This window comes from Thamnophis sirtalis, unplaced genomic scaffold (assembly GCF_051295495.1).
Source record: "Thamnophis sirtalis isolate CommonGarterSnake01/CBP01778 unplaced genomic scaffold, rThaSir2_p1.2 scaffold_5, whole genome shotgun sequence".
Lineage (NCBI taxonomy): Eukaryota > Metazoa > Chordata > Lepidosauria > Squamata > Natricidae > Thamnophis > Thamnophis sirtalis.
Genome location: NW_028261385.1, coordinates 118,727,504 through 118,753,456, shown reverse-complemented (window position 1 = coordinate 118,753,456; position 25,953 = coordinate 118,727,504). Strand labels below are relative to the sequence as shown.

The 25,953-nt window shown below is 37.8% G+C and overlaps 1 protein-coding gene across 2 annotated transcripts; it reads left to right on the top strand.

Moving 5' to 3' along the window:
• Positions 1–21,187, top strand: MMUT (methylmalonyl-CoA mutase). 2 transcript variants are annotated; one of them, XM_087716751.1, is made up of 13 exons: positions 1–77; positions 1,123–1,544; positions 2,707–3,074; positions 3,173–3,330; positions 4,198–4,369; positions 5,872–6,120; positions 9,202–9,313; positions 10,941–11,056; positions 13,466–13,581; positions 16,834–16,965; positions 19,159–19,306; positions 19,551–19,718; positions 20,566–21,187. In XM_087716751.1, exons 2-13 carry the CDS (start codon positions 1,166–1,168, stop codon positions 20,692–20,694), a joined length of 2,247 nt encoding a protein of 748 aa, XP_087572877.1. In that variant the 5' UTR covers positions 1–77; positions 1,123–1,165; the 3' UTR covers positions 20,695–21,187. The 2 variants fall into 2 exon arrangements, with proteins under 2 accessions (XP_087572877.1, XP_087572876.1); XM_087716750.1 differs by having other exon boundaries at positions 10–119.
• The last annotated feature ends 4,766 nt before the right edge of the window (positions 21,188–25,953 follow it).

Here is a 25,953-nt window from a genome sequence, read left to right as displayed (position 1 = left end):
GGGCTTTCAACGCAACGGCGCCTGCGCAAAGAAGTCGATCTTCCTCGCCAGTGAAAAGTAGTGGCGTCGGTTAATAGGTATTGTTTGGACAGCCGCTAGTGCTGATTGATGTGGTTGAGGTGCGTTAGCCATTGGTTTTTTTTTAACCTAACACAAGGAGTCCCAAACCAGTTAGGCCAATTTAAGTTTTGCGGGCGGCGTGAACCCAGATTGTACGGCGATTCGTTTATTGTGTCACGGTACCCGAGAAAATTAGGCTAATTCTAGAAATTATAGATATGTTTCTATGGGTCAGTGTGCCGTGTGAACACAGCTTGTGATTTGGTGTTAGTTTACTTTGACATATTCTCTGATTAAGAGCTACCACCACTCTTAATCCGTCTTCCTCTTTTGCAAGGAAGTGTCTTTGGGCATATATACAATGTTTTGGAAATAATAGTTAGACAATCAAAACAATGCAGATCTATACATGTTTACTGTCGGGCACTGGGAGATATGAATGACAGTCTCTTAAGCGCCAAATCTCCTCATTTGCCTTGTAAAATGTGAGGTAACAGTTTACACTCAAGATTCACACGTTCTACTTTTTTATGTTTGATCAAAAGTTTGATGCCTTTTTTAAAAGGCATCATGAGTTTATATAGATGTTTTATTACTAATTTAGTATATATTCTCACCCAGTGACCCTAACAGCTGTTCTTCCCTATGGCATTTTTACTGAGGTCACCTGTTAAGGTGAACAGTTAGAAAAACAGTGCCTGCTTTCATTTCATTCTTTATTCCCTCCATATTCTGATAGGTGGAGATATCAAGTAGCTTGCTTAATAGCTCTAAACAGTCCTGGTCCTTCCTGGTCCTTTTGTGCTCCCAATCTTTAAGATTATTTGTAGGCATGCTACAACTGAATTGCACTTAGGTTCTGAGCTGTTAAGAGACAGTCTGTGCAAAACAAATGTAAAAGTTAATTTGAAATTAGAATCTCAGAAGTCTGTAAATCACAACTTGTTCTTCTCATGAAACAAAACGGATGCATCTAGTTTTACATGGGGGTATATAAAAGGAAGATATACTCCCTCTTTGGCCTTCTTAAAAATAACGAATTGCTTCATTAATTTTATCCAGCTCTTGGAATACAGGTACATCTTCACGACTATTTTAGTAGAAAATGTTACGGGTCAAGAATGGACTTCTGCGTCATTGGCCCTTATGTTGCAAGAGAGAAGCAAGTCTGTTTCCCCTCCAACCAAGTTGGCGTTTGCTGCATCAGCATGTACTCCATCCTGAATGGACTGCAATGGCTAAAAAACAGCTAAAGGGCAAAAGCCCTGAAGAGTTGATATGGCACACTCCAGAGGGAATTGCCATCAAGCCACTGTATTCTACACGTGACACAGCAGGCTTTCCTGAAGAATTACCTGGAGTAAAGCCCTTCACGAGAGGTCCTTATCCTACCATGTATACATACAGGCCTTGGACCATCCGCCAATATGCTGGCTTCAGTACTGTGGAGGAAAGCAACAAGTTTTATAAAGATAACATCAAGGGTGAGATGTGTTCCTTAGGGATTGGGCATTAAGGACAATGCTGTTGCGGTTGTAATCAGATATTTTTAATATATTTTTATACCTGTAAGTCAGTTTTGACTTCTAGATGAATCCCTGCAGTTTTCGTGGCCACCTTTGTAGAAGTGGGTTTCTGCTCCTTTTTTAGAGCTGAAAGTAACTGGCTCAAAGTCACCTTTCATGCCTAAGCAGGATTAAAAGTTATGGTCTCCCAATTGCTAGCCAAATGTCTTTAACCACTAAATCAAATTGGCTCTCAGTTGTAACTGTATTTACTTATATTAATTTATTTACATATATGTATAGGTAATTCATATCAGAAATAAGTTGCTTAGGAACTAATAGCATCCTGTTCGGATGATCACATACAGCAGGGATGTCAAACTCAAGGCCCAGGGGCTGGATCCAGCTCGTGGTGTGCTTAGATCTGGCCTGCAGGGCCGCCAGAGGGTTGCAGGAGGGCATCGCAGAGGGTTGCAGGAGGGCATCGCAGCCGAAAACGGAGCTCAGTAGCCCATTTTCTCTAGCCACCACAGGTGCCCCAGACATGAGTGACCTCGAGCTGGCCATGCCTATGCGGCCCCTCGAGGTCAAACACAACCCTGATACAGCCCTCAATTGAGTTTGACACCCCGATATACAGCATTCAGTTCACATTTTATATTTTTGTAAGTACTTGCTCAGAAGAGATGTAATTTATTTCATTAGAAAGACTGAGAAATGTTGAATATTTTCTCTGCTCAAAAATAAATTGCAGTCCTGTAAATACATAATATGAAATCTATTTAAATATTTAGGATGGATTTCTTTCATTAATAAAATTGCTTCCAAGAATATAATCAGGAAGAGCAGCTCTGCTATAACAAATAGTCCTCTCTGCTTACTCAGAATAACTGAGTGTTGGAGGATTGTGGGTCCTTTGATGAAAATTGAGGGGCTGCAGGATGAAAGAAAGCCTTGTGTAATTGGACGTTTGCTTGTGCAACACTGAATTCTTCCCTAAATTTTAATGTGATTCCTTTGGTCTGTACTGTTTTGAACAACGAATAACCCTTTTCAGTCAAATTCCATTTAACAAAGATGAAGATACAATTGTATATGTCATATTGTATATTTTTACTAAATTATTAATTTCATTTTCAAGCTGGTCAGCAGGGTTTATCCGTCGCATTTGATTTAGCAACTCATCGTGGTTATGACTCGGATAATCCTCGAGTTCGGGGTGATGTTGGAATGGCTGGAGTTGCCATTGACACAGTAGAAGATACTAAGATTCTTTTTGATGGAATTCCCTTGGAGAAAATGTCTGTTTCAATGACAATGAATGGGGCAGTAATTCCTATCTTAGCCACATTCATTGTTACTGGGGAAGAACAAGGAGTGCCTCAATCCAAGCTGACAGGGACAATACAAAATGATATATTGAAGGAATTCATGGTTCGAAATACGTACATTTTCCCACCAGAACCATCAATGCAAATAATTGCTGACATCTTCCAATATACATCAAAGGTATTGTTTAGTTTTGTTTCCTTTAATTACCAAGTGGTTATCATGTCTATAAGGATCAGTGTTTGTTACAGAACAAATTTGTACATATTTTCTTACAGCACATGCCAAAATTTAATTCTATTTCTATCAGTGGATACCATATGCAAGAGGCTGGAGCTGATGCCATTTTGGAGTTAGCATATACAATAGCTGATGGCTTGGAGTACTGCAGAACTGGACTTAAAGCTGGTCTCACCATTGATGAATTTGCACCAAGGTACATGAATTCAGGGTTTTTTGGGGTGGCGGGGGAGGTGGAGTCTTCTCTATCCTCAGGGTCAAAGCACATATTGTGAATTGAACTGTTATATTCCATAGTCTTACAATGGCTTACTATTATAGTTGTGGGATTTTCTTGCCTTTTAGTTAAATTACGTAAGTGATCTTTTTAAATATGGTTTTAATATAGTCCAGTCAGTTCTTGAAGGTGGAGATAAAAGTTCTAACAGTTGCATTCAATTTAATACTAGTTATTATCTTGAATTGTACCCATTTAGAACAACAGAATGATGTAACAGAATATTTATTCATTTAGTGGGGAGGGGAGAAAGATAAACAAGAAAGGAACATTTTTTTTCCTTTTTGATTATCTGAATCAAAATAAAATAAAAATAAAATAGGTACTATTTTCTATTCTATTAGGAATGCTATAGATTGGGGGGGGTGTTTTGTTTTTTAATTCTTACTAAAATCTTACTAAAATACTTCCTATCAGTATTCCCAGTGCATGAATAGCCCAATAAGTTATAATTATTAACTTTAAAAGATGGTATATATTTATTCGTGGTTTTGTAGGTGAGTGTGGAATACTATACTACTAATTTAAATTAAAACGTTCATCAAACCTCTGCTTTCACTATGGACTACATATCATTTCCATCCCTCTGAAAATATAGTATTTGTTGTTCTTACATAGAAAAATCCAGGTTTATAGCCATGATTCAGTGACCTTTTAGTAAATTGCCTGTAGTTTTACTAGCCTAAAGAAAATAAGGATTTTTTAAAAAAAAATTAAATTTAAAATATAGGTTTTATATTATCATTTATTGCTTATTCTAGATATGATCCTGTTATTTTATTGCAGACTTTCTTTCTTCTGGGGAATTGGTATGAACTTCTATATGGAAATAGCTAAATTAAGAGCTGGAAGACGGCTTTGGGCTCACTTAATAGAGAAAATGTTTCAGCCCAAGGACACCAAATCACTTCTCCTTCGAGCTCATTGTCAGACTTCAGGATGGTCACTAACTGAGCAGGTACAAATCAGAGTATCAGTTTTGATGACATGCAAATTTTAAAGAAGTAAATATAGTATATACTCAACATGTTGCACTCCTGAAGGTGTTTTTCTTTAGAACTTAATTAGAGATAAATCCAATTCATACCCCCCGACCACCACTGCTGAATTTGGGGAAAGATTCTGGGATCAGCTGAGGACACGAGGAGGTGGCAAAGTTAGTTTCCTGGAATCTGCAGCATAATGGCTGGAATAAGAAAAAATGAAAACATTACTCTCCACAAGTATTTTAATTATTTCATTGATCATTAAAGCTTTGCCCAGATTTTCCTGCAACCTAATATCCTGTGTTTGCGGATGTGTTACAGAGTAAAACATATTTTTATTTGATTAAAATTTTATAAATTAAGAAAGAGAACTTAGGCACTCAGGAGTGTTAGAACTGTTCAGAGTAGAAAAAAGTGGTGTTTCACATTAGTGAGAGAAGCATCTGTCCTTAAAAACTTAAAGCAACTACAGTCTTTGGGACATTGATTTGAAGACTTGTCAGTTGCTTCTCTGCCAATCTTAGCATTAGTACTGTTGTACATACAAATAGATTCACAACAACCTGTCAGATCCCTAAAAGTGATACTGCTATTCAATTGGGAGGAGGGGAGCCTCGGAGTTAAATCATTAGCTACATCTGAAACAACTGAGTTTTACAACTTTACAACTGGTTTCCTGTCACCGGGAGACTGAAGGTCCCAACATCTCTCGAGGGATGTTTATGGTAGCCATGTGGGATATATAATTTTGATGTCTAACTAGAGATAGCTATGGGAACATGTGCTTTAATTACTCCCAGGGCAGAAGAGTTAAGGAAGCATCTTCACACTTGTGTATTGGTCAGAATCTGCATTCGGACAAAGGGGAAGGGTCATTATCAGCTTAATCCCAAATTGCATGGCCTACAGGTTTTCAGATGCTGCTTTGCTTCTAATGGTTTCCATCCTGCTTGATTAAAGATTCCTTTTGAAATATTCAAGAGTCTTTACTTTCTCAAGTTAGGAGAGGAGCCATTACACAACCAGTGACAAGTTTGAAGCATCAGCTTGACGTTTAGTAGATATGTTCTAGGCCAGCCAAGTAGCAGTTTAGGTAGGAATTCCTAGGAGTGTTCTTGACACATTTGAAAGACTTCATATTAGGAAAAGCTAGTTTAAGATGTTTCATAAAAATAGTTTCCCTTATAATGTATTTGATCTTCTGATTCTCCACCCTCCATTTCATCATTGGGAGCATCCCAACCCAATGTAAGTAACTCACTTTCATCTGGTTATGATAGGTTCAACCTGCAGAAGTAATATTTATATTACCATAGTATATTTTTAATCCGATTTTGTTAAAAGTTTCCAGGACATAACATGTCAAAGTCTAATTCAATAATATTACTCAGAATATTGCTGTGCTCAAAAGACAACATGTATTACTCTGCATCTGTTTCATTTTTAAAAAATAAAGTTATTATTTTTGTAATAGGATCCTTACAATAACATCATCCGCACCACAGTTGAAGCAATGGCAGCTGTGTTTGGTGGTACCCAGTCCTTGCATACAAATTCATTTGATGAAGCTTTAGGACTGCCAACTGTGAAAAGTGCTCGAATTGCAAGGAATACACAGATAATAATACAAGAAGAATCTGGCATACCTAAAGTTGCTGATCCATGGGGTGGTTCATTTCTAATGGAATCTCTTACCAATGATGTTTATGAAGCTGCTTTAAAGGTTAGTTTGTTTAGTATAGAGAATGAGGAATAAGAAGATGCTTTTGTAATCTTTTATATGAGCGTGGGCTTCTCCAACTGCATTTATCATGAACTATAAAACTGACATCTTTGCCTCAGCCGAAGCCTCTTTTGGAAGGAGAATTATACAGAAAGTCGCAGAGGCTCCGGAGACTCAGGTCTCTTCCCACCCAGGGACACTATAGCTTGGGCATGTCCCACCAAGCAGCGCACTGGAGAAAGACCGTTGGCTTACCTGAACGGTCGTTCTCTGGGCACTGCGAGGAGAGTCCAATCCCGCCCGGGGTCCTTGCAACTTTGAGGATGATGACTGGATGTGACTGTTGAACAGGCTTCCTGCTCGGTGGTCTCTTCGTTTTTTAAACTGAATAATGGAGGCAAAAGGAGGAAAAACTCACTCAGTCCTAGGGCAGATAGACTGTGTTAACCCATGCTTGGACTCTCTTCGCAGCGCCCAGAGAACGACCGTTCAGGTAAGCCAACCGTATTTTTCTTACTAGGACTGAAAAGGAGTGCAACTGGACTCCAGGCACTCCAACTGGCTTTAGGCCAAATAGAAGACAAGTTTGTGGATTAAGGGAGAAACCAGTTAAGTCTTTTTTTTTAATAATATTTTTTTTATTTTCACACAACACATATAACACAAAAGCTTTTTCAACTACATACAATGTGTCGATTGGTTACAAGGTCTTTCTGCGTCCTTTCCATAGTCATCACTTGAATTTTATCAAAATTCACATATTGTCAATCAAGATATCTTTGTATACATTGTTATGCTTCCTTTGTTTGATTATCACTATTGTTTCTCCATTTTAGACAAGGTATTCTAAATATATAACCATTAATATTATAATGATTCATTATATCATCTTCAATATATCCAATAATAAAGAGTTATTTTATCCTATTCTAAGTCATTCTATTATTTTAGCATTGATAACATTCTCTAGTAATTTTCAATTCCATGTTTTGCCCCATTATTATCATCAATCTAATACACACACACACACACACACACACACACACACACACACACACAAATGGTTATAATTATTAAACATCCATTAAGCCTAGCTATAATTACATCCTGTCAACATAAGGCATATTAAATTTGAAGAATTTATATTATGGCATTTCATTATGTCATCCTGAAATCATCCAATGATATTACATCTCTATATTCTATTCTTCATAGAATTGTTTTATCTTTTATAAAAAGGCTTTTCAACATCATCTCCATAATCCTCACTTACAGTATAAAATTTCTTATTATCAATCTAGTATATATAAATGCTTTGTTATCATTATTAATCTTTTATTTGACTATAGCTATTATTACATTGTACATAGCACTCAAAATTTAACTACATTTATCTAAATTTTATTGTGACATTTCATCATCCTGTATCCTTCAGGAAATAGTGTAGTCTAATATCTCTTGCAATTTGTAAAGTCTGTATTCTAAGTGTCTTATGGACTTCTCTTAAGAACTTGTTGTTCATTGCATGTTTTGTAAGGATTCAAAACCCTCTATCTGCTCCTTTTATCACCTTAACTTTTGTTATCATTAGTGCTTCTGCCAAGATTACTCTCATTATTTCTGCCAAATTTTCTCTCCTTTCTTCATCTATGTTCTGACATCTGAAATAAAGTTCCAGTTCATCAATCTCTCCTTGCCATATTTCACACTTGTCATTTCCCTCCACTCTCAGTTTGATGTCAGTGTCAACAATTTTATTATCACTTTCATATATCTCAGTGATTTCTTGAGCTCTGTCCTCAAACTTCATCGTACTTTCTGTATTTTGATCTATAATTTCAAGTCTCTTTTCAATTCTCTCTGTGATTATTAAAACTTTTTGAATTTCTGAGAAAATTCTTTGCAATGTGAATTCTTCTTCACATTGTGTCATTTTCCAGGTTATAAACACTGCCAAAACATCCGAGACTTTTTAGATTTCAAACAAATTCAGTGGAGTTTTTCAAATCAAAGCTTTCTCTTTCCTTCAAAGGAACACCTGTATAAACAAAACGTTTTCCACTGACGCTTTCAGTAAACAAATAGCTTTGTAATATCAGACATTGCCAAGCCTCTAGCCACTAGATGGCAGTGTTACCTCTTTTCCATCTGTTTTTGCCTCTCTGTAAACTCCAAGCTCCGGAAGAGAGAAAAAAATGTTTAAAAATTACGTTCCGACCAAGCCTTACGAGAGAAGAAACTTTTAACCCAATACAAAAAATTGAAAAAGTATAGAGGAATAAGGAAAAAAAGAGACCAGTCCAGTTAAAAGTAAGAGGCATTTGTAAAAAGTCCATCCATAGAAAACAAACAAGGTTAAGGTAGAAAAGATAACACAATAGTTTTGAACCAGGGTTAATTCGCCACTTATTTTCTTCTGTCTTCAATTTTATTTTAAACTCCCAAGTCTTTTGAGTTTTCCCTTCTCTAATAATACATTTTTTTCTCATCATTTTGACACACTGTCTCTCCTGTACTGCTTCTGTTTCAGGAGTTGTCCCAACCTTCTGCAGCCATTTTGACTGCTTCTCTTGTAGCTGGCAAAAAAGAGCTTTCTCCTGGATCAATCAGGGACTTTGCAATGTCCCTGAGATCAGCAGGACATGCTCTTCTCTATCACTGTTCCTTCAACACAGTTTAGGTCAAAAAGGACCATCCAGGAACAGAGATATCGACAGTAATCCTGGAGCCCCAAGATTGCATGTCGTGTCGTTGCGATGTCTAGCCTCTCTACTTCAAACCAGTTAAGAACATACTTAATATGTTGAATTTGGGGGTTAGGTGTGCACCATTTGTAGAAGAACTTTTAAGTTCTTTCATTTTGAGTTTGAGCTACTTTTAAACTATCATGGGACATCAATCCTTTTAAGAATTAGGAAATGTATTTTCTTATATTAACTACTTCTTTATTAAAGAGGGTTCTTATTTTTTTCCTTTTTGGTAATTAATTTTTATGTACTAGGGAGCCTAGAAATTTTATTAAATAAATATAATATTAGATAATAAGCACACTTATAGTCATTAACAACTTTTCTTTGTTAGCTCATCAATGAGATTGAGGAGATGGGTGGAATGGCCAAAGCTGTAGCTGAAGGAATACCAAAACTTCACATTGAAGAATGTGCTGCTCGAAGACAAGCCAGGATTGATTCTGGTAAGGAAATCAAAATTATTTATTCTTCAACCATGTAAGCATTTAGAAGGTCTTCTCTTATCTCACTGAAGTTAATATATGTGCATGAATAATAAGAATTTGATTTCAACTTTCTGTATGTTTTTAACTTCTATTCCAAAATAAATGTAAAACAGTGAAGACATTTTGACTTTTAGCAATATTTTGAATAAAAGAAGAGCCTTGGAACATTGTATTGTTTAGCATGAAGACTGCTGTTAGTTTTGTATGACCAAGGAGACTATTCATATTTCTCAAGCAGTCTTCTATAGTGCATAACTTTTAAATAGAAGAATAAAGACTGTTTCCCACTCCCATCCTCAAATTTCTTGGACAGACCAAAGCATTTAAGTTCACTTAAGTAATTATTTGGCTCCTTTCCTGCTCAATAATTTATTAAGACAAAACATATAATTGCTCTACAAGACTTAAATATGTTTGAAGTGATTGTGGTTAGACAGCTATATTATTATTTTGTTCTGTAAATTACAGTCACAAATATTTCTTCTAACTTTTCCACTATATATATGATATATAATCCAAATTCCAACATTTGAAAATGATTCTGTACTATGATAACTACACTTACTATATGTGCACAAACATTCTTTGAAGTAGAATAGTTATGGGAATTCAGCAGTCAGTGAGAGAAGTGAGAGCGCATGGGCAAAACGCACGTGAAGCGAACTGTTTTTTCAGCTTTTAGGAACCCACCCCTGGCCTGAAGGACTCTCAGACCATGAGGAAAAATATTCTCTGATATTATGATACCAAAATTGAACGGTTTGGCCTCAATTTTAAATGTTATAACTGGAAGAAGCCAGGCACCGCTCGTCACCTGCCCAATATCTTCCCAAAAATCAAGCAGGGTGGCAGAATTGTGCTGTGGAGGTGTTCTTCAGCAGCAAGGACTGGGAGACCGGTCGAGGGAAAGCTGAATGAAGCAAAGTACATGACAACATGACAAAGATCCTAACACAGGAATGGCTTAGTGAAAATTCTGTGAATACCCTATAGTGGCCCAACCAGAGCCCTGTTGAACCCTATGGAACATATCTGGAGGGCCCTGAAAATGGCTGTCCACTGATGGTTGCCATCTAATCTGACTGAGCTTGAGAGGATTTGCAAGAAAGAGTGGCAGAAAATTCCCCAATCCAGGTGTGCAAAGCTTGTCACATCATACCCAAAAAGTCCTGAGGCTGTAATTTCTGCCAAAGGTGCTTCAACAAAGTGCTGAGTAAAGGGTCTAATTATTATACCAATGTGATATTTCAGGTTTTTTTTTTAGTAATGTAGAGACATTTCTAAAATTCTGTTTTCAGTCATTATGGGGTACTGAATGTAGATTAATGAGAAAAAAATGAATTTCAGCAACTGTAGAATCAGGCTGCATCATAACAAAATAGATAAAAGTGAAGGGAGTCTGAATGCTTTCTGAATGCACTGTACATTGAAAATGACTTAGCTTCTCTAAATGTGGGTCTGTGTGTAAAAGTTATTTTATATTGAATGTGTATTTGAACTGATTTCACTTTGTGAACTCATTTCAGCTGACTGCATGTACAGAATAACAAACATTATTTTTAAAAAAATATTTGAAAAATAACAGGTTCAGAAGTAATTGTTGGAGTAAACAAATACCAATTAGAAAAAGAAGAGACTGTTGAAGTTTTGGCAATTGATAATACATCAGTCCGTAACAAACAAATTGAGAAGCTGATAAAGGTAAATGCTGTGCAGTTCTTTTAAGAAGAAGAAAAGATGTTTTGTTTTTCATTTTCTCAACAAAAACTGAGTTGTGCTTAGGAATAGGGTTATAGTCAAATTGTTCAGCAACAGATGATTTTTTAAAAAAAGAATGCTTCATAGTCTTTTTAAAGAGTGTTTTATATGAACTATCTTAATCTGTTCTTTATTTAGGGTTGAGGTTTGTGTTGGAGATTTTTAGTACAGTCTCTTAGCTCCAGCTATCACAGCTCTGGTCTTTTCTACAGAAGTTTCCAGAAGACTGTAAATGTATGGAATCTGAATTTTACAGTGCAGGTTTATAGTAAATACGTGCAAAAAATCTGATTCCCCTTTCCCGTAACGCCAAGAGTGTTGTTTACACATATTGCATGTTATTACTATGTATAATATTCATATATACAACTTGAAAGAAGCAGCTTTTCAGTACTGATGTTTGTCTATTCCTTATTTTGCTGAAGATCACCCTATGAATACCTTAAAGCAGGGGTGAAATTCAGCAGGTTCTAGGGAACCGGTAGCGGACATTTTAATAGTTCTGAAAACCGGCAAATACTATCTCTGACTGGTCCCAGAGTGGGGTGATAATGGAGATTTTGCAATATCCTTCCTGTAGAGTGGGTGGGAATGGAGATTTTGTAGTATTCTTCCTCTGCCACACCCACCAAGCCACACCGGTAGTAAAAAAAAAATGAATTTCACCGCTGCTTAAAGCACTATCTATCTCTTACATTTTCTAGTTTTAAGATCAGTTTTGTAAATATTGGAAATGTTTGTAAATATCCTGTAACATTTCAGCAGATGAACTAATAAACAGTTGTGGGAGACAGTGGCTTATTTTGGATCACTTAAATCTGAACTCAGAGTTATAAACATTTGAGACATTTGTCTGCTTTGCCCCCCCCCCCCCCCAATTTTATTTACCTTGAACCTAACAGCCAACTAAAACTGCTCTTCAAGAATGTGGTATAGGGAATGACTCAAATAGTTTAACAAATTATTGTGCAAAGACTAAACATGTTTTGGATGTTTGAAATTATTTTGAAGGCAGGATTCCATTACATTCCATTGAACCTAACAGCCAACTAAAACTGATCTTCAAGAACGTGGTATAGGGAATGACTCAAATAGCTTAACAAATTATTGTGCAAAGACTAAACTTGTTTTGGATGTTTGAAATTATTTTGAAGGCAGGATTCCATTACATTCCATTGTTAAACAGAAATTTGCTTTGAAGAACATGGTTGCATAATTCATGAAATAAACCTTAGGTTTTAGCCATCTATAATATGGCTTTATAGTAAGGTACAAAAGGTTGGTCTAGTTTAAAACAATAGCTCAGAACAACTCTAATGAGAAGTAACATGCTTTCATTAACTATAGAAACTATAGGAAACAATGGCTTCCTTATTATATTCAGATATATCTCAGCACATTTCATGGGAGCTTGTTATTTTTTGTGAAAAGTGTATAGTTGATAGGTAGTGGTCAGGAGTCACAATACATGTAACACTTTAATATTTAAAAAAGTTAAAATGAATGAATATAAGTGCTGGGAAATCATGTGATTTGGTTTTTTAAATTGATAAAAATTGGACACACTCCAAATCAATTGTAATACATTAGATACAAGGAAAACTAATATTCTTAAGATGGCTTTGATTTTAAAAATAGTAAAATCTACACATTTTATTGATTATTTAATAGGCCTCAATATTTAAGGTTAAGAATCTCAGAATTTATGCCTACAGGTAGTTCTTAACTTAAAACCATTCATTTAGTGACCATTCAAAATTACAATTGCCCTTAAAAAAGTGACTTATGAACATTTTTCACATGACCATTGAAGCATCCCCATGGTCACATGATCAAAATTCAGAAGCCTGGCAACTGGTTCATATTTATGACAGTTGCAGTGTCCTGAGGTCATGTAATCATATTTTGCAAATTTCTGACAAGCAAAGTCAATGGGTAAGCCAAATTCACTTAACCATATTACTAATTTAACAACTGCAATGATTAACTTAACAGTTGTGGCAAGAAAATGTCATAACATGGGGCAAAACAAAATTTGGGTTTAATTGTGGTTGTAAGTGGAGGACCAATGGTTTTAGCAGTTTAAGAGCAGTTGATTTGCAAACTTAGCAACCTTTTGGTTTGTGATTGAAACTGAATTGCTTGGCTTCAAACCCCAGTTTCATACATACACGTATTTTGTAACTGAGAGGTTCAATATGTCTTTTTTCATCAACATACTGTATTTTTCAGAGTATAAGATGCACCTTTTTCCGTCAGAAAAGAGGCTGAAAATCTGGGTGCGTCTTATACACTGAATGGGCTGGGATTAGTAGTGTACAATATTACTTTTTTTCATACTTCCCCTTAAAGGTGAAAGCTTGCAGAGATGAAGTAGCAGCCCAAAAATGCCTCACTGCTTTAACTGAATGTGCGGCTACAAGGCAAGGTAACTTGCTGGCCCTGGCAGTAGACGCAGCACGTGCAAGGTAGGTGAAAAGGAATGTGTACATTTATCAAATAACTAAGTGGACTTTAGAACTACACTTTTTTATTAAAAGTTTTGTTTTTTTTTCAAAACAGACACAACACAAAAAAATCCTCTTTCTTTACATACTGTAGAAAGTGTATCAGTTGATTACAAAACTTTTTTGTGCGTTTCTTTCACAGTCACCCATGTTTCATATTAATTCTAGTATTTTAAATCAAATATATTTGTACATATTACCATCATCCTACCCCCATTCTCGTTTGACTGTAATTGTTTAAATGTCCTTCATCATAAAACATACCAAAATGCAAGACATAGCCACATACTGGCATCTCATTTGCTATTTCTAGTATCCCAATAACACTATTCCTTATGGCCTATTCTAGCTAAACATCAATAACATTTAGTAACAAAGGTTTCTAATCTTCCTTTCCAAATCACCGTTTACAATTTACATCCAATTTTCCCATGTTATATACATACCTATATATACATTGTTATCATTATCTCTCCTTTATTTGACTATATCCATTATCATAATTTAGTTCTTTTTTATTAATCTTTATATGTAACCAAACCATTTTTCATCTTCCTTTTATAGGTACCATTCAATATTTATATCCAATTACTACTTCTTATACCAATACATATGTATACATTATTATCATTTCAATTGTTTATTTAACCATATCTATTGTCACTAAATTTCACTAAGTCCAACTAGTTTTAAATTAAACACTTTCATCTATCAGCCTGTATCTTTCCAGTAGCGAAACAGGCTCATGTCTTTGCCATTTGTGGCAACAGTCCTCTAATCGTCTCCTTAATCAAGTTTGTATGGGTCCTTCTTTGCAACTCACTGTTTATTAATTCTCTCATGTAATTTCGATGCCCTTCTTTTTTCCTTAATCAGCTTGTCTTTAATTGTCAATGTTGTTATCGATGGTGTTACTAATAAAATTTCTCCCTTTAAGTCCATAAGTTATTTTATTTTTTCTTCTTCTATGTCTTGCCATCTAGGGTAGGGTTCCCATCCATCTAGTTCCCCTTTCCATATTCCACTTTTTCCATTTCCAGACAGAAACCATTCACCATAGATGTCAGCAGATTTGATTTCTTTGTAGTCATTTTTCTCTTTATTGCTTGGGACTCTACCCTCTATTTTTCCCATTTGATAAGCATCTCCATCCTTTTCATCATATTTTTCTGTTAGGTGCTCTAATTTTTCAAACATTTTCTCAAATGTATTTGATAGTTTCTGTATTGCAAACATCATCTCTTGCAAGCTGACAGTTTCTCTCTGTTGTTGGAAATAAGCCATTGTTTCCAGCTGTTAAAACACTGCTGCTCTGACTAGGAAGAGTTTTACAAGGTTATACCTAGGTTCACCATGAAATCTCTGGTTAAGGATATACTTCAAAGGAACATTTGTATAAACAAATGGTGCTTTACTTCTTATCACTTTCTATAAACAAACTGTGATACTTTAAAGTTCCAGACCAGAATAATCAGCAGGGAAAGTAAAAGTATTTTGTTTTCAATACTCAAGTTTCCAGTCTTCGAGTAGCAGTGTTATCTCTCGCTTTGTTACAATTATTGCAATTCTCTTTGTTCTTTTTGTATCTTTTAATATTCCAAATTAAAAAAAGTCAAATTCTTACATGAAATAGAGAAGAAAGAGTAAAAGACACATGTAGTGATGAATAAGGAGAAGTTTAGTCCGTAGGTTGTGAAAATAATAGTTAAAATTATAGAAGAAGAAAACTGGATCCATTCATTTCAAACGATTTGCATAAATTCCATCCATGAAAATAATGTTTAAAAATTAAGATAACACACTGACAAAACCATCCAAAGCTTAATTCTGCCACTTATTTCTTTTCTTAGATTTAAATTAGCTTTAAGTATTTTATAGGCAGGCTCTTTTAAAACGGATAAAAATTCCTCACCAGCTGTAAACACTGTTTCTTCCGTTTCCTTCCATTTTGGAGCCATCCCTACTTGGTCAGCTTGGGGGCTGAGCTTTTAATGTCAGTTGAAAGACCTTCTCCTGCATCAATCAGTGACTTTGTGATGTCTCTGTGATCAGCAGAACGTAGTCTTCCTATTCCCCGTCTCTACGGTTTATGTCCGATTGGACCACCCAGCGATAAAAGTATTGGCGGGGATCTCGGAGCATCAAGATTGGGCGACCATTTCATAGCAATGTAGGCTCCTCCTTCCATTTAGAGCTACACTTTTATTTCATAGTGGAGTTGTATACTTGAGAGGCACAGTGCCTCTCTGCACTCAATCTGCAAAGCACCTGAGGTTCACTTAGGGTTTTCGTGGTATGAAGGAACATGGAGATAAATTACTAGAATATGCTTAGAATACCCAGTGTGTCCATTGCTTCCAAAAATGTATACTGAAGAGATTACTGCAGAACTGAAGAAGCTTCTTAGATGAGAAGAGAAACATCTTCAAGGAAAAACAAAGCCTAGTTGTCTTGGGGGAGCGGGGGACACACCTTTGGAATAAACATGACTCTCCATGGAGAATCTCCATAGACATATGAGATTATATACAAAAGAATTTGGTCTAGTGGTTAAGGCACCAGGCTAGATTTAGTAGTTGGATGTGCTAAAACCTAGCTTTAATTTATTCCCATGCAATTCTGAATGCCTACCACCATGTTGACATGAAAGCCTACACAAGAACTGTAAAAGCCCATACTGTAGTTGAGAAACTGATATAATCACATATCTCAATCATGCTATTCGTTGTAATGCATTCCGCTGAAAACAGTAAATTTCTGTTAATCACTTCAAAAACAGTTCTCCTTGAGAGTATTTAATCCCACAAAACTGAACTAGGAGGCAGAGTGATTTAGCAATAAAGGTGTGGATTAACAGCAGAAATCCATCCTTATCCAGAGACGCTCACTGAGTGACCCTAGGCTAGGCATCTATCAGCCCACCTACCTCGGGAATGGGGGATTTTCAGGAGATGGGGGATGAGAAGCAGGAGCATGGTATATATTTCCTTGCATTTTTGAACAAAAATCAAGATATATATGTTAAAAGATTATGCATATATATATGCATGCTATTATAATTTTAAATATTGAACTGGAAAACGTGAATAAGTATTCTATTTGTACAGCATACTGCTATAGTACAAGCATACATATTTTGCTAATGGTATTTTGGATGGTTTATACATCTTCAAAAGAAATAAATCTAATGTTTTGATTGTATTCTTGCTTCAGATGTACAGTTGGTGAAATAACAGATGCCATGAAAAAGGTGTTTGGTGAGCACAGAGCCAGTGATCGCATGGTGAGTGGTGCTTACCGTCAGGAATTTGGAGAGAGTGATGAGATTACTCAAGCCATCAGCAGGTATGACATGTACTCTTTTTCTTTGGGTTTATGTGTCTTATTTTCCAAGAGTTCAAATTCCCAAAGTCAAATTCCCTTGATTTACGACTGCTTGCTTAGAGAAGCAAAGACAGATCTCCAAAAGCAACTTACAATCCAGTTTCAAAGTTCCAATGGCCACTCCGCATGATCTCACGATTGCATTTTGCGTGGTTGGCAACTGCCCATATTTACAGCTGTTTGGCAGTGTGACACTGATTTATGACCTTTTAACTTGAAAATGGTGTTTAATTCCATCTTCCAAGAAAAATGGCTTAATGGGCTTGCTTAACAACCACATTTAATTAGCAACCATGGAGTTTGCTTAATGACCACTGCAAGAGCTCATAAAATTGAGCACACTCACATGGTGACTTACTTAATGATTGGCACAACTTATGGTTGTATATTGAGGATTACCAGCAGTATATCTTAGGTCTCTTTCTCTCTTTTCCATTCTTTAAGCTAATTATATTTCTTTAGTAAATGTAATTTTTCAAAATTTTGTAAGATCCACTAATACCTTTAAACCTTTGTATTTTTCTGTATATCTAAAGAACGTTTAATGTTTCTATGTAGGGACTCCACATTATTTTTTAGTTTAATTGTTTAATAATTCATTCATAATCTATCATTTTCCTAATGAGATTTAAGAATATTTTGAAATTAAAATTTAGCAAATTATATTTTGAATATGATTTTAAAAACATATTTTCTTAATTTTCAGTTTCAAAACTATAAACTGATAATGTGCATGTAATTTTATGCTCATAGTGTTTACACAATTCAAAGTTATGTCTGTACATTGGAAATAATAACTCTATGGTTTCCAGGATATGTGTGACATGAACTGCCGTGTCCCTTCATTTCCTTAAAGCCTCTTCTTTTTCCTGCTTATATTCTTCACTAAATTTCTTTCTATCAGCTATCTTCCTCTACCTTTCATCTGTTACCTCAATTTTTTTTCCTATTCTTTCTGTCTGTCTCTACTTTTCATTCTGTCTATACCCAATCCTTTATTCCTTCTTCTCCCCTTTTCCTTTGCTTTATTATTTATTTATATTCTGCCTTTGTTACTTTCATAAATAACTCAAGGCAGTGAACAAAACCTAATACTCCTTTCTCATCCTACGTTCCCTACAACAACAATCCTGTTTAGTATATTGATCTGAGAGACTGACTGACCCAAAATCACCCAGCCAGCCCTCAGGCTTAAAGTGGGATTAGAATTCAGTCTCCAGGTTTCAAGCCTGGTACCTTAACGACTAGAGCACCATGCTTTATTTCTTTGTTCCAAAAGAACAGAAACCCTCAGCAATTTTTATCTTCATTAGTTTAAAAAACGATTGCATTTACAGCTGCCTTAATAGTGACACAATTCTGCACTATTTTTAAAATACACAGCAATAACTCCGGGTTGGGGGGGGGGGATATTAGTAATTAACAAAGAATGAAAAACCAACCAGTATAAAATTAATACAACAAACTGTATAATACACACATAGCTGGAGCTAGAAACAACAAACCTTCTTTACTTTTTCCTTTCAGAGGAGAATACAGGTAGTCCTTGACTTAACAATTCATTTAGTGACTATTTGAAGTTTAAAAAGCCCTGAAAAAAGTGATTTATCGCTGTTTTTCATACTTATGACTGTTGTACCATAGCCATGGTCAAATGATGAAGATTCAGACACTTGGCAACTGATTCATATTTATGATAGTTACAGTATCCCAGTGTCATGTGATCACTGTTTGCTATCTTCTAATAAGCAAAGTCAATGGGGAAACTTAGCCATATTACTAACTGAACAACTGCAGTGATTCATTTAACAACTGTGGCAAGAACATTGTAAAATGGGGCTAAATTCACTTAACAACTGTCTCGCTTACAACAGAAATTTGGAGCTTAATTATGGTAGTACGTCAGGGTCTACCTGCACTTACATTGAAGATATGTGTATGAGGAAGAAAATAATAAATCATAGAAAATTCAAAAATATCTCATTTAAAATCTTGTCCTCTTTTGCAGGGCAGCCCTCAACATGCCATTACAATGCATGTGTGGTGCTTGTGTACATCTCCAATTTTCATCCTTAATGTTTTTTTAATATTTTCTTCGACTAACAGTGAACATGTTCAGTGGTTCTGTAGTACTCTGCTATTTATTTTTTTTAGAGTTAACAAGTTTCTGGAACGGGAAGGTCGTAGACCACGTCTTCTGGTTGCTAAAATGGGCCAGGATGGCCATGACAGAGGAGCCAAAGTAATTGCTACAGGATTTGCTGACCTTGGTTTTGATGTAGATGTAGGTCCACTATTCCAGGTATTTAGCCTTTTAATTGTTTTGTTGCTTGCTTTCTGATTGGCAGATTAAATCAATCTATATTCTCTCCGATCAAAGTGACTCGAAAATGCTAAAGTATTGAATATATTTTTAAAAAGATTTTAGAAAAATAAGAACCAATTTGCTGCAGTAGTTCATACAGTGTTTTAGTTCTGCTGTTGTATATGAAAAATAAATAAACTGTTAATTTTTACATATTCTTTATTTGCTCTTTCTTGCTTAGACACCCCTTGAAGTGGCCCAGCAGGCTGTAGATGCTGATGTGCACTGTGTAGGGGTGAGCACACTAGCTGCTGGTCACAAAACTCTTGTTCCTGAACTTATCAAACAGCTAAATTACCTTGGACGCCCAGATATTCTTGTCATGTGTGGAGGTGTCATCCCTCCTCAGGTATTGAGTACCATACATTGCACATCTAAGGACACAGGCTAATTGGGAGATTATTCAGTTCCTCTTAGTATTATAAACTTTGGGAGAAGTTTTATTTTATATCTGGGGTGATTTGTTTGTGGTGGGTTGGTGGATTGTTTTTACATTTTTCTATCTTTTTCATTTCTTACAAATTATTAATATCATTCAAGGATTTTTCCCATCTACTATATCTTGTTAAATAATACCAAGAACCTGATGTTGAATATTTTCAAAATACTAAAGGTACAAAGTATATCCAACTGTATAACAACCTCTCACATTAACTAAATTACCTTGAAAAATGTTTTGCAGTTACATAGTTGTGAGAACATAACGTACCTTTGGGTACAAAATCTTCTAAGTCAACAGTGTACCCATAGATCATTTTTAAATATATATATAAACAAAGAAACTAATGTAAAACTATACTGAATACAAAGCCTATTTTTTTCAGTGGTTTTTTTTTTTTTTTGAGCATTTTTTACTTTAATAGTTGTGGACCTCCTAATCATGGTAGCTGCCTTATGCAGGAGGTAATATGCACTTTTCTGAGGATTTTTAATTTTAGATTAGATTAATACTTGCTTAGAAATTGCAGACTTCTCAGTGGCTTCAAGCAGTGCATTCTCACTATGACTATGCAAACTCAAAGAATTTGTAATAAGAGCATCAATTTTCTAGTCCATGGTTACTGTGTTGTTTTCCCACTTGCTGCCATCTCAGCAGGTCACCATGAAAGTGTCATCTTGCAATACATGTTCTGCAGAACTTTACTAGCAAAATCTTATCTATATATGTTGATCTGTCTTTTTCTCTCCCTGAATAGGATTATGACTACCTGTATGAAACTGGCGTTTCCAATATATTTGGTCCAGGAACTCGAATCCCTAAAGCAGCTGTCCAGGTTCTTGATGATATTGAAAAATGTCTGGATAAGAGGCAGCAATCACTATAAACCATTATCATTTAATAATTAATTCTTCACATTATATACATGTACAGATTTATTATATGAATGTGATATGATCAATTGCGAGGAAAATAATCAATTTAAATCAGCTTCAATATCTGATATTTTGTTGTGCTTTCTAAGAAAGTAGAAAATGTATGTGGACTTAAACATGAGACATTATTTTATGAATGGGGATGTATAAAATTTATCAATAAAATCAAAATGGTTCAATAAAAATTCAATTGAATGCTTAAATAGCTATTGCATAGAAGTTGTTTCATATATACATATATTCTAGCAGCTTTATTTTACAATCTCTGCATTTAAACAAATTGTAAAATAAAGCTGTGAAAATTGAGTAGAGAGGCAACATCTCAAATGTATTCAAATTTAGCTTTTGGCACAAATATGTTGCTGGAATAGTTTATACAATGTGATGGAAACTTTATTGATGTAACATGAGCAATATGCAGAGAAATAAATATTCATGTGGATGTTAGTCCTTACATGTTAATGAGAGACACATTGTTTTATAAAGTTGTAAATGTTTTAATTGTATTACATTTTTGTAAGCCACCCAGAGTTATTGAAATAGGTAGCGATAGAGAATAAATGAATGAAATGAAATGAAAGAATGAGCTATGTTCTCCTGTGTGCCACTTGGAGAATCCAAGCATAGGTTTAACTTTTGTCCAATAGCCTTGAGACTGAGTTAGAAAAGTCTTGACCATGCCCCCTCTAGCTGGTAGAGCCCAGTTTTTTTTAACTCAGTCCAGCCTTGGAAAGACATAAATAATTTTTCTAAGCAAGCTTATTTGAATTAGTGTATTTATTTTCAGTTTTTAAATTTCTTTCTGTAATTTCTCTGAATTAATTATGAATTGCTAAGGATTACTTGTGTTTGTTCGGCTGCAGTTGCATGCACTGGTTTCCCCCGGTCTGCTGGATAGAACCACCACAAATAGAGATCACTTAGTAGATTCAGCGACCAGAGGCGATCTATTTGTAGCCGGAGTATTGTCCGATCACTCGGACAGGTGTCTTAATTGCCGCGAGTGCAGCAGGTGAGGTTTTGAGAGTCAGGTACACCACTCTCTTGCTGCCTATTACTGGGATTGCGTTTAGAACCAGCGCTGCGCAATTGGGAGCCGAAAGACCCGGTGCACCGTGTTTTTCACTCTCTGAAGAAAAAAGATTCAAATCGTGCACCGATTGAGAGCGGCTACTGCTTGAGTGACGGTTGGCCATTTTGGAGCTAATTTGAATACAAGGAGGCCATTTTATTTGGCTCCAGGAAGTTCCTTTTCAGCGCCAGGAAACCGATCTCACCATTGCGTGGATCGTCTTGCTTCAGTGCGGCACGATTTCAGCGTCTCCTTTAAGTACAGTGCAACCACAGCTTTGCTTCTGGACATTGCATTTATTTGTTGACTGAGGTTTGGAGGGGGGGAAAAACCGCAGAGACTTTGCCAGCCACAGTTCCTTTGCCTCTGCCGCAAATTGCGGAGATTCAGGACTCCTGTGCAGAGGGCTTACCGTTAATTTTTGCCCACATTAACGGTTTATTTAGGAAAGGTATTTCTCCTATCATGGCTGATCGCTCCATTTCTGAAAGTAATACAGGGGCGGAGGTTTCCCCAAGCTCTCAGGCCATTCCTGGCACTTCCAATACTAGGGCAGTCAGAGTTACCACCAGGAGCTCTTATACCAGGCCTAGGGCCAGTAGATCTGTGTCTCGAGTTCCCACAGCCGCAGCTAATGAGTCTAGAGCCAAGTAGAAAATCTCTGGAAAGCATTCCTCTAAATCCATCAGAGAAGTACGAGGCCAGGATTCCCCACCACCACCACCACTGGCCTTAGTATTGGAGAACCTTTCATCTCATTCTCCACCTGCATCTCCTCCTTCTATGCAGGCCACACAGGAATAGTGGTCTCCTGATGTTGTTTCACAGATTGTTAGCAGGGGAGGTTGGTCTGGGCCCTGGTTCTCCATCCGGCCTTTTGGGTGTTGGCACGTTGCTAGACAATGAACCAGAACAATCCGTTCCTTTGACTTCCCTCAGCTCCACAACGGCATGGCTCCGCCCTGTGGAAAGTCAAGCCCTGTTCCTGCCTAGAGAGATCCGCCACCTCATTTCTACAGCCATAGCACAAGGGGTGGAATCTGAATTACAGTGCAGGGAACAAGGGTCCAGGTCACGGTCATCGACCAGACCATTAGTAGTTACTCAGGAGCCTTCTTCACTGGCTCATTCTCTGTGCAATGATGATTCACTGATTGCAGAGGAGGACCTAGGGGATCAGAAATTCTCAGACGATTAAGGCCAAGTCCCTGAAAAGCCAGCCTTCTTGGGCCTATTTCGCCACCATCTGTTTTAAGTTCTTACTTTACAAGGCCAAGACCACAGCTAACGTGGGGGGTACTGCTAATCCTGCTGGATCAGCATTGGGGTTAGACTTCACTGTGCCTCTTCGCAGAGCAGACACCAGAACAAGAAGCAGTTCCAGTGCCCAAACTTTCTTGATGTCATTCAAAGACAGTGGGCCCAACCCAGTTCAGTGCCTCCTCCAAGCAATAATGATAGGAAGCTTTATAGTGCTAGCTCAGAATTGGAAACTTTATTACAAGTTCCTCCAGTGGATCCGCCAGCTATTGTGCCTTCTGATGTATTGGATGGATCAAAAGCGGAGGACCGCAAAGCGGAGATGACTCTTCACAAGACACATCAGGCGGCCACCTGGGCGCTGACAGTATCTATGGTGGCATCCTTTTTCAATAGGACCTCTATGGTCTGGCTCAAACAACTGCAGGCCAGAGTCACTCTGGAGAACCTCCGGCTCCACCAAGACATTAACAAGTTATTGGCAGCCATTGAGTTTTCATTGAACGTGATGCTCAACCCTGCTAAGTGTGCGTCTAGAGGGTTAGCCTCCAATGTCACATCCTGTAGGCTCCTGTGACTACGTCACTGGCAGGCTGACTTGCGCTCCAAGTGGTGTCTTGCCTCTGCTCTATTTAATGGCGGACTTCTCTTTGGAGAAGCTCTTGTCCCTATACTTGTGGAGAATAAGGACAAGTGTAAGGTGCTTCCCCTGGCTCACAGGGCACAACCTTACTTTAGACGTGAGTCCTTTCAGTCGGCTGACCAGGGATTTGGAGTCTCACAATATTCTCAATATTCATCCCAGTACCATCGCCTATATAATCAGGGATTTGACAGGTACCAAGACAGATTTCAGGATAGGTCGGGGTTTTGCGACAGAGGCAGGCAGCAACAGCAGCACCAACCTCCTGTGAAATGGTCCTTTTGGGGGTCAAGCAACTGACCATTTCGCAGATACAAGGGATTCCCAACCACCCCATCCCATCGGCGGACGACTTGCCCACTTTGTAAGACAGTGGGAAGCATCTACCTGGGTGTTACAGAAGGTGAGGCTGGGCCTCACCCTCGAATTCCCCGCCACCACCCCGAGATGTTTTATCAGGTGTCCCGTTCCGGTGTCAAATAAAGAGGAATCTCATGAATACCGAGATCCAGCACCTGCTGGACATATTAGCCATAGAACCAGTTCCATCAGCACACGAGGGCAGGGGATTTTACTCAATCCTATTCTTAGTGCCCAAAAGCTCTGGAGATTGGCAAGCTATTTTGGACTTGAAAAAGTTAAATGTGCATCTAGCGTACAAACACTTCAAGATGCAGACCCTCAAATCCATCTTGGGCCGCATCCGTCAAGGGAATTGGCTAATGTCCATAGATATCAAGGAGGCTTATCTCCACATGCCATACGTCTAGCTCACAGGAAGTTCCTGTGGTTCCAGTTCGCAGACCGGCATTACCAGTACAGAGCGCTGCCGTTCGGTCTGTCCTCTGCACCCAGGAATTTCACAAGGCGGCTGGCAGCTGTTGTGGCATATCTGCGGTCGTTTCCGGTAAGAATCCAGTGTTATCTCAACAACATCTTGATTCTTTTGTCATCCCCAGCACAAGCACATTGAGACCTATATATCACTCTCTGGATCCTACATCAGCACGGCTTCTCGGCGAATCTACCAAAGAGTCATCTCTTCCCATTGACCAGCCTGGTGCATCTGGGAGCCATGATCAACTCAGTCACATGTGTGGTATACCTATCTCCGGACAGATGCACCAGCCTCCCCAAGTTGGTCAGTCAGGTACTGTCGCAGAGGTCAGTGTCATTGGCCACTCTTTCCCAACTGACACACAGGTTCAGGATTCCAACCGGGGACCTGTTCACACATCCCAGCAACATGCATCTCCCAAGATTCTTCGCCCAATTTCCCATACAAGGGGCAAAGAGAGTAAACACTCTGCGCAGCCCTTGGCCACCAGGTCTGCTCTACGCTTTTCCACCTCTGCCTCTCATCCGGAGAGTCATTCAGAAGATATTGACAGAAGGAGCGGAAGTACTGCTCATAGCTCCTCACTGGCAAGGAGCCCCTGGTACACCGACTTGGTCAATCTCTCCGTCGCCAGACCATGGAGAATTCTGGACAACAGTATATCCCTCAACTAGGGGTCTCTTCTCCATCCAGAGCCCCAGTGGCTACATCTTGCCGTGTGGCATTTGAAAGGGATATCCTGATGTGTCCTAACTTTTCCAGCAAGGTAATCCACACTATTCAAGCTGCCAGGCATCCATTCACAACACGCATTTATAATGCCACTTGGGTGACTTTCTTCCCATGGTGCAGGCCTCATAACATTGAGCCCTGGTTGGCCTCCGTGCCACAGGGGTTGGAATTTTTACAGGTCAGACTCGATAGGGGTCTGGCACCCAATACCCTGCATCGTCAGCTGGCAGCCCTTTCTACCATAATTCTTGTGAAAGGGTGTCGGAGTCTGTCACATCCCTGAGTCCGAGTCTAAGCCTTTTTGAAAAGTGCGATGAATCTCAGGCCACCACCAGTGCATTGTTTTCCCACCTGGGAGTTAACTGTCATACTTCAGACTCTCACAGGAGCTCCATTTGAGCCAATACGTACCATCAGTCTGAGACTTAATGCTCAAAACTGTCTTCCTAGTGGCCATCACTTCGGCCTGCAGAGTATCAGAGTTGGCGACCCTTTTGGTATGCTAAGACCTCTGCATTTTTCATGCAGACAGAGTTATTTTATGTCTGGATTCAGCTTTCCTACCCAAAATCAACTCGTGGTTTCACAGGGCCCAGGAGATTATTCTCCCTAACTTCTGTCCATGACCACAACATCCTCGCAAAAGAAGGTGGCACCACATAGAT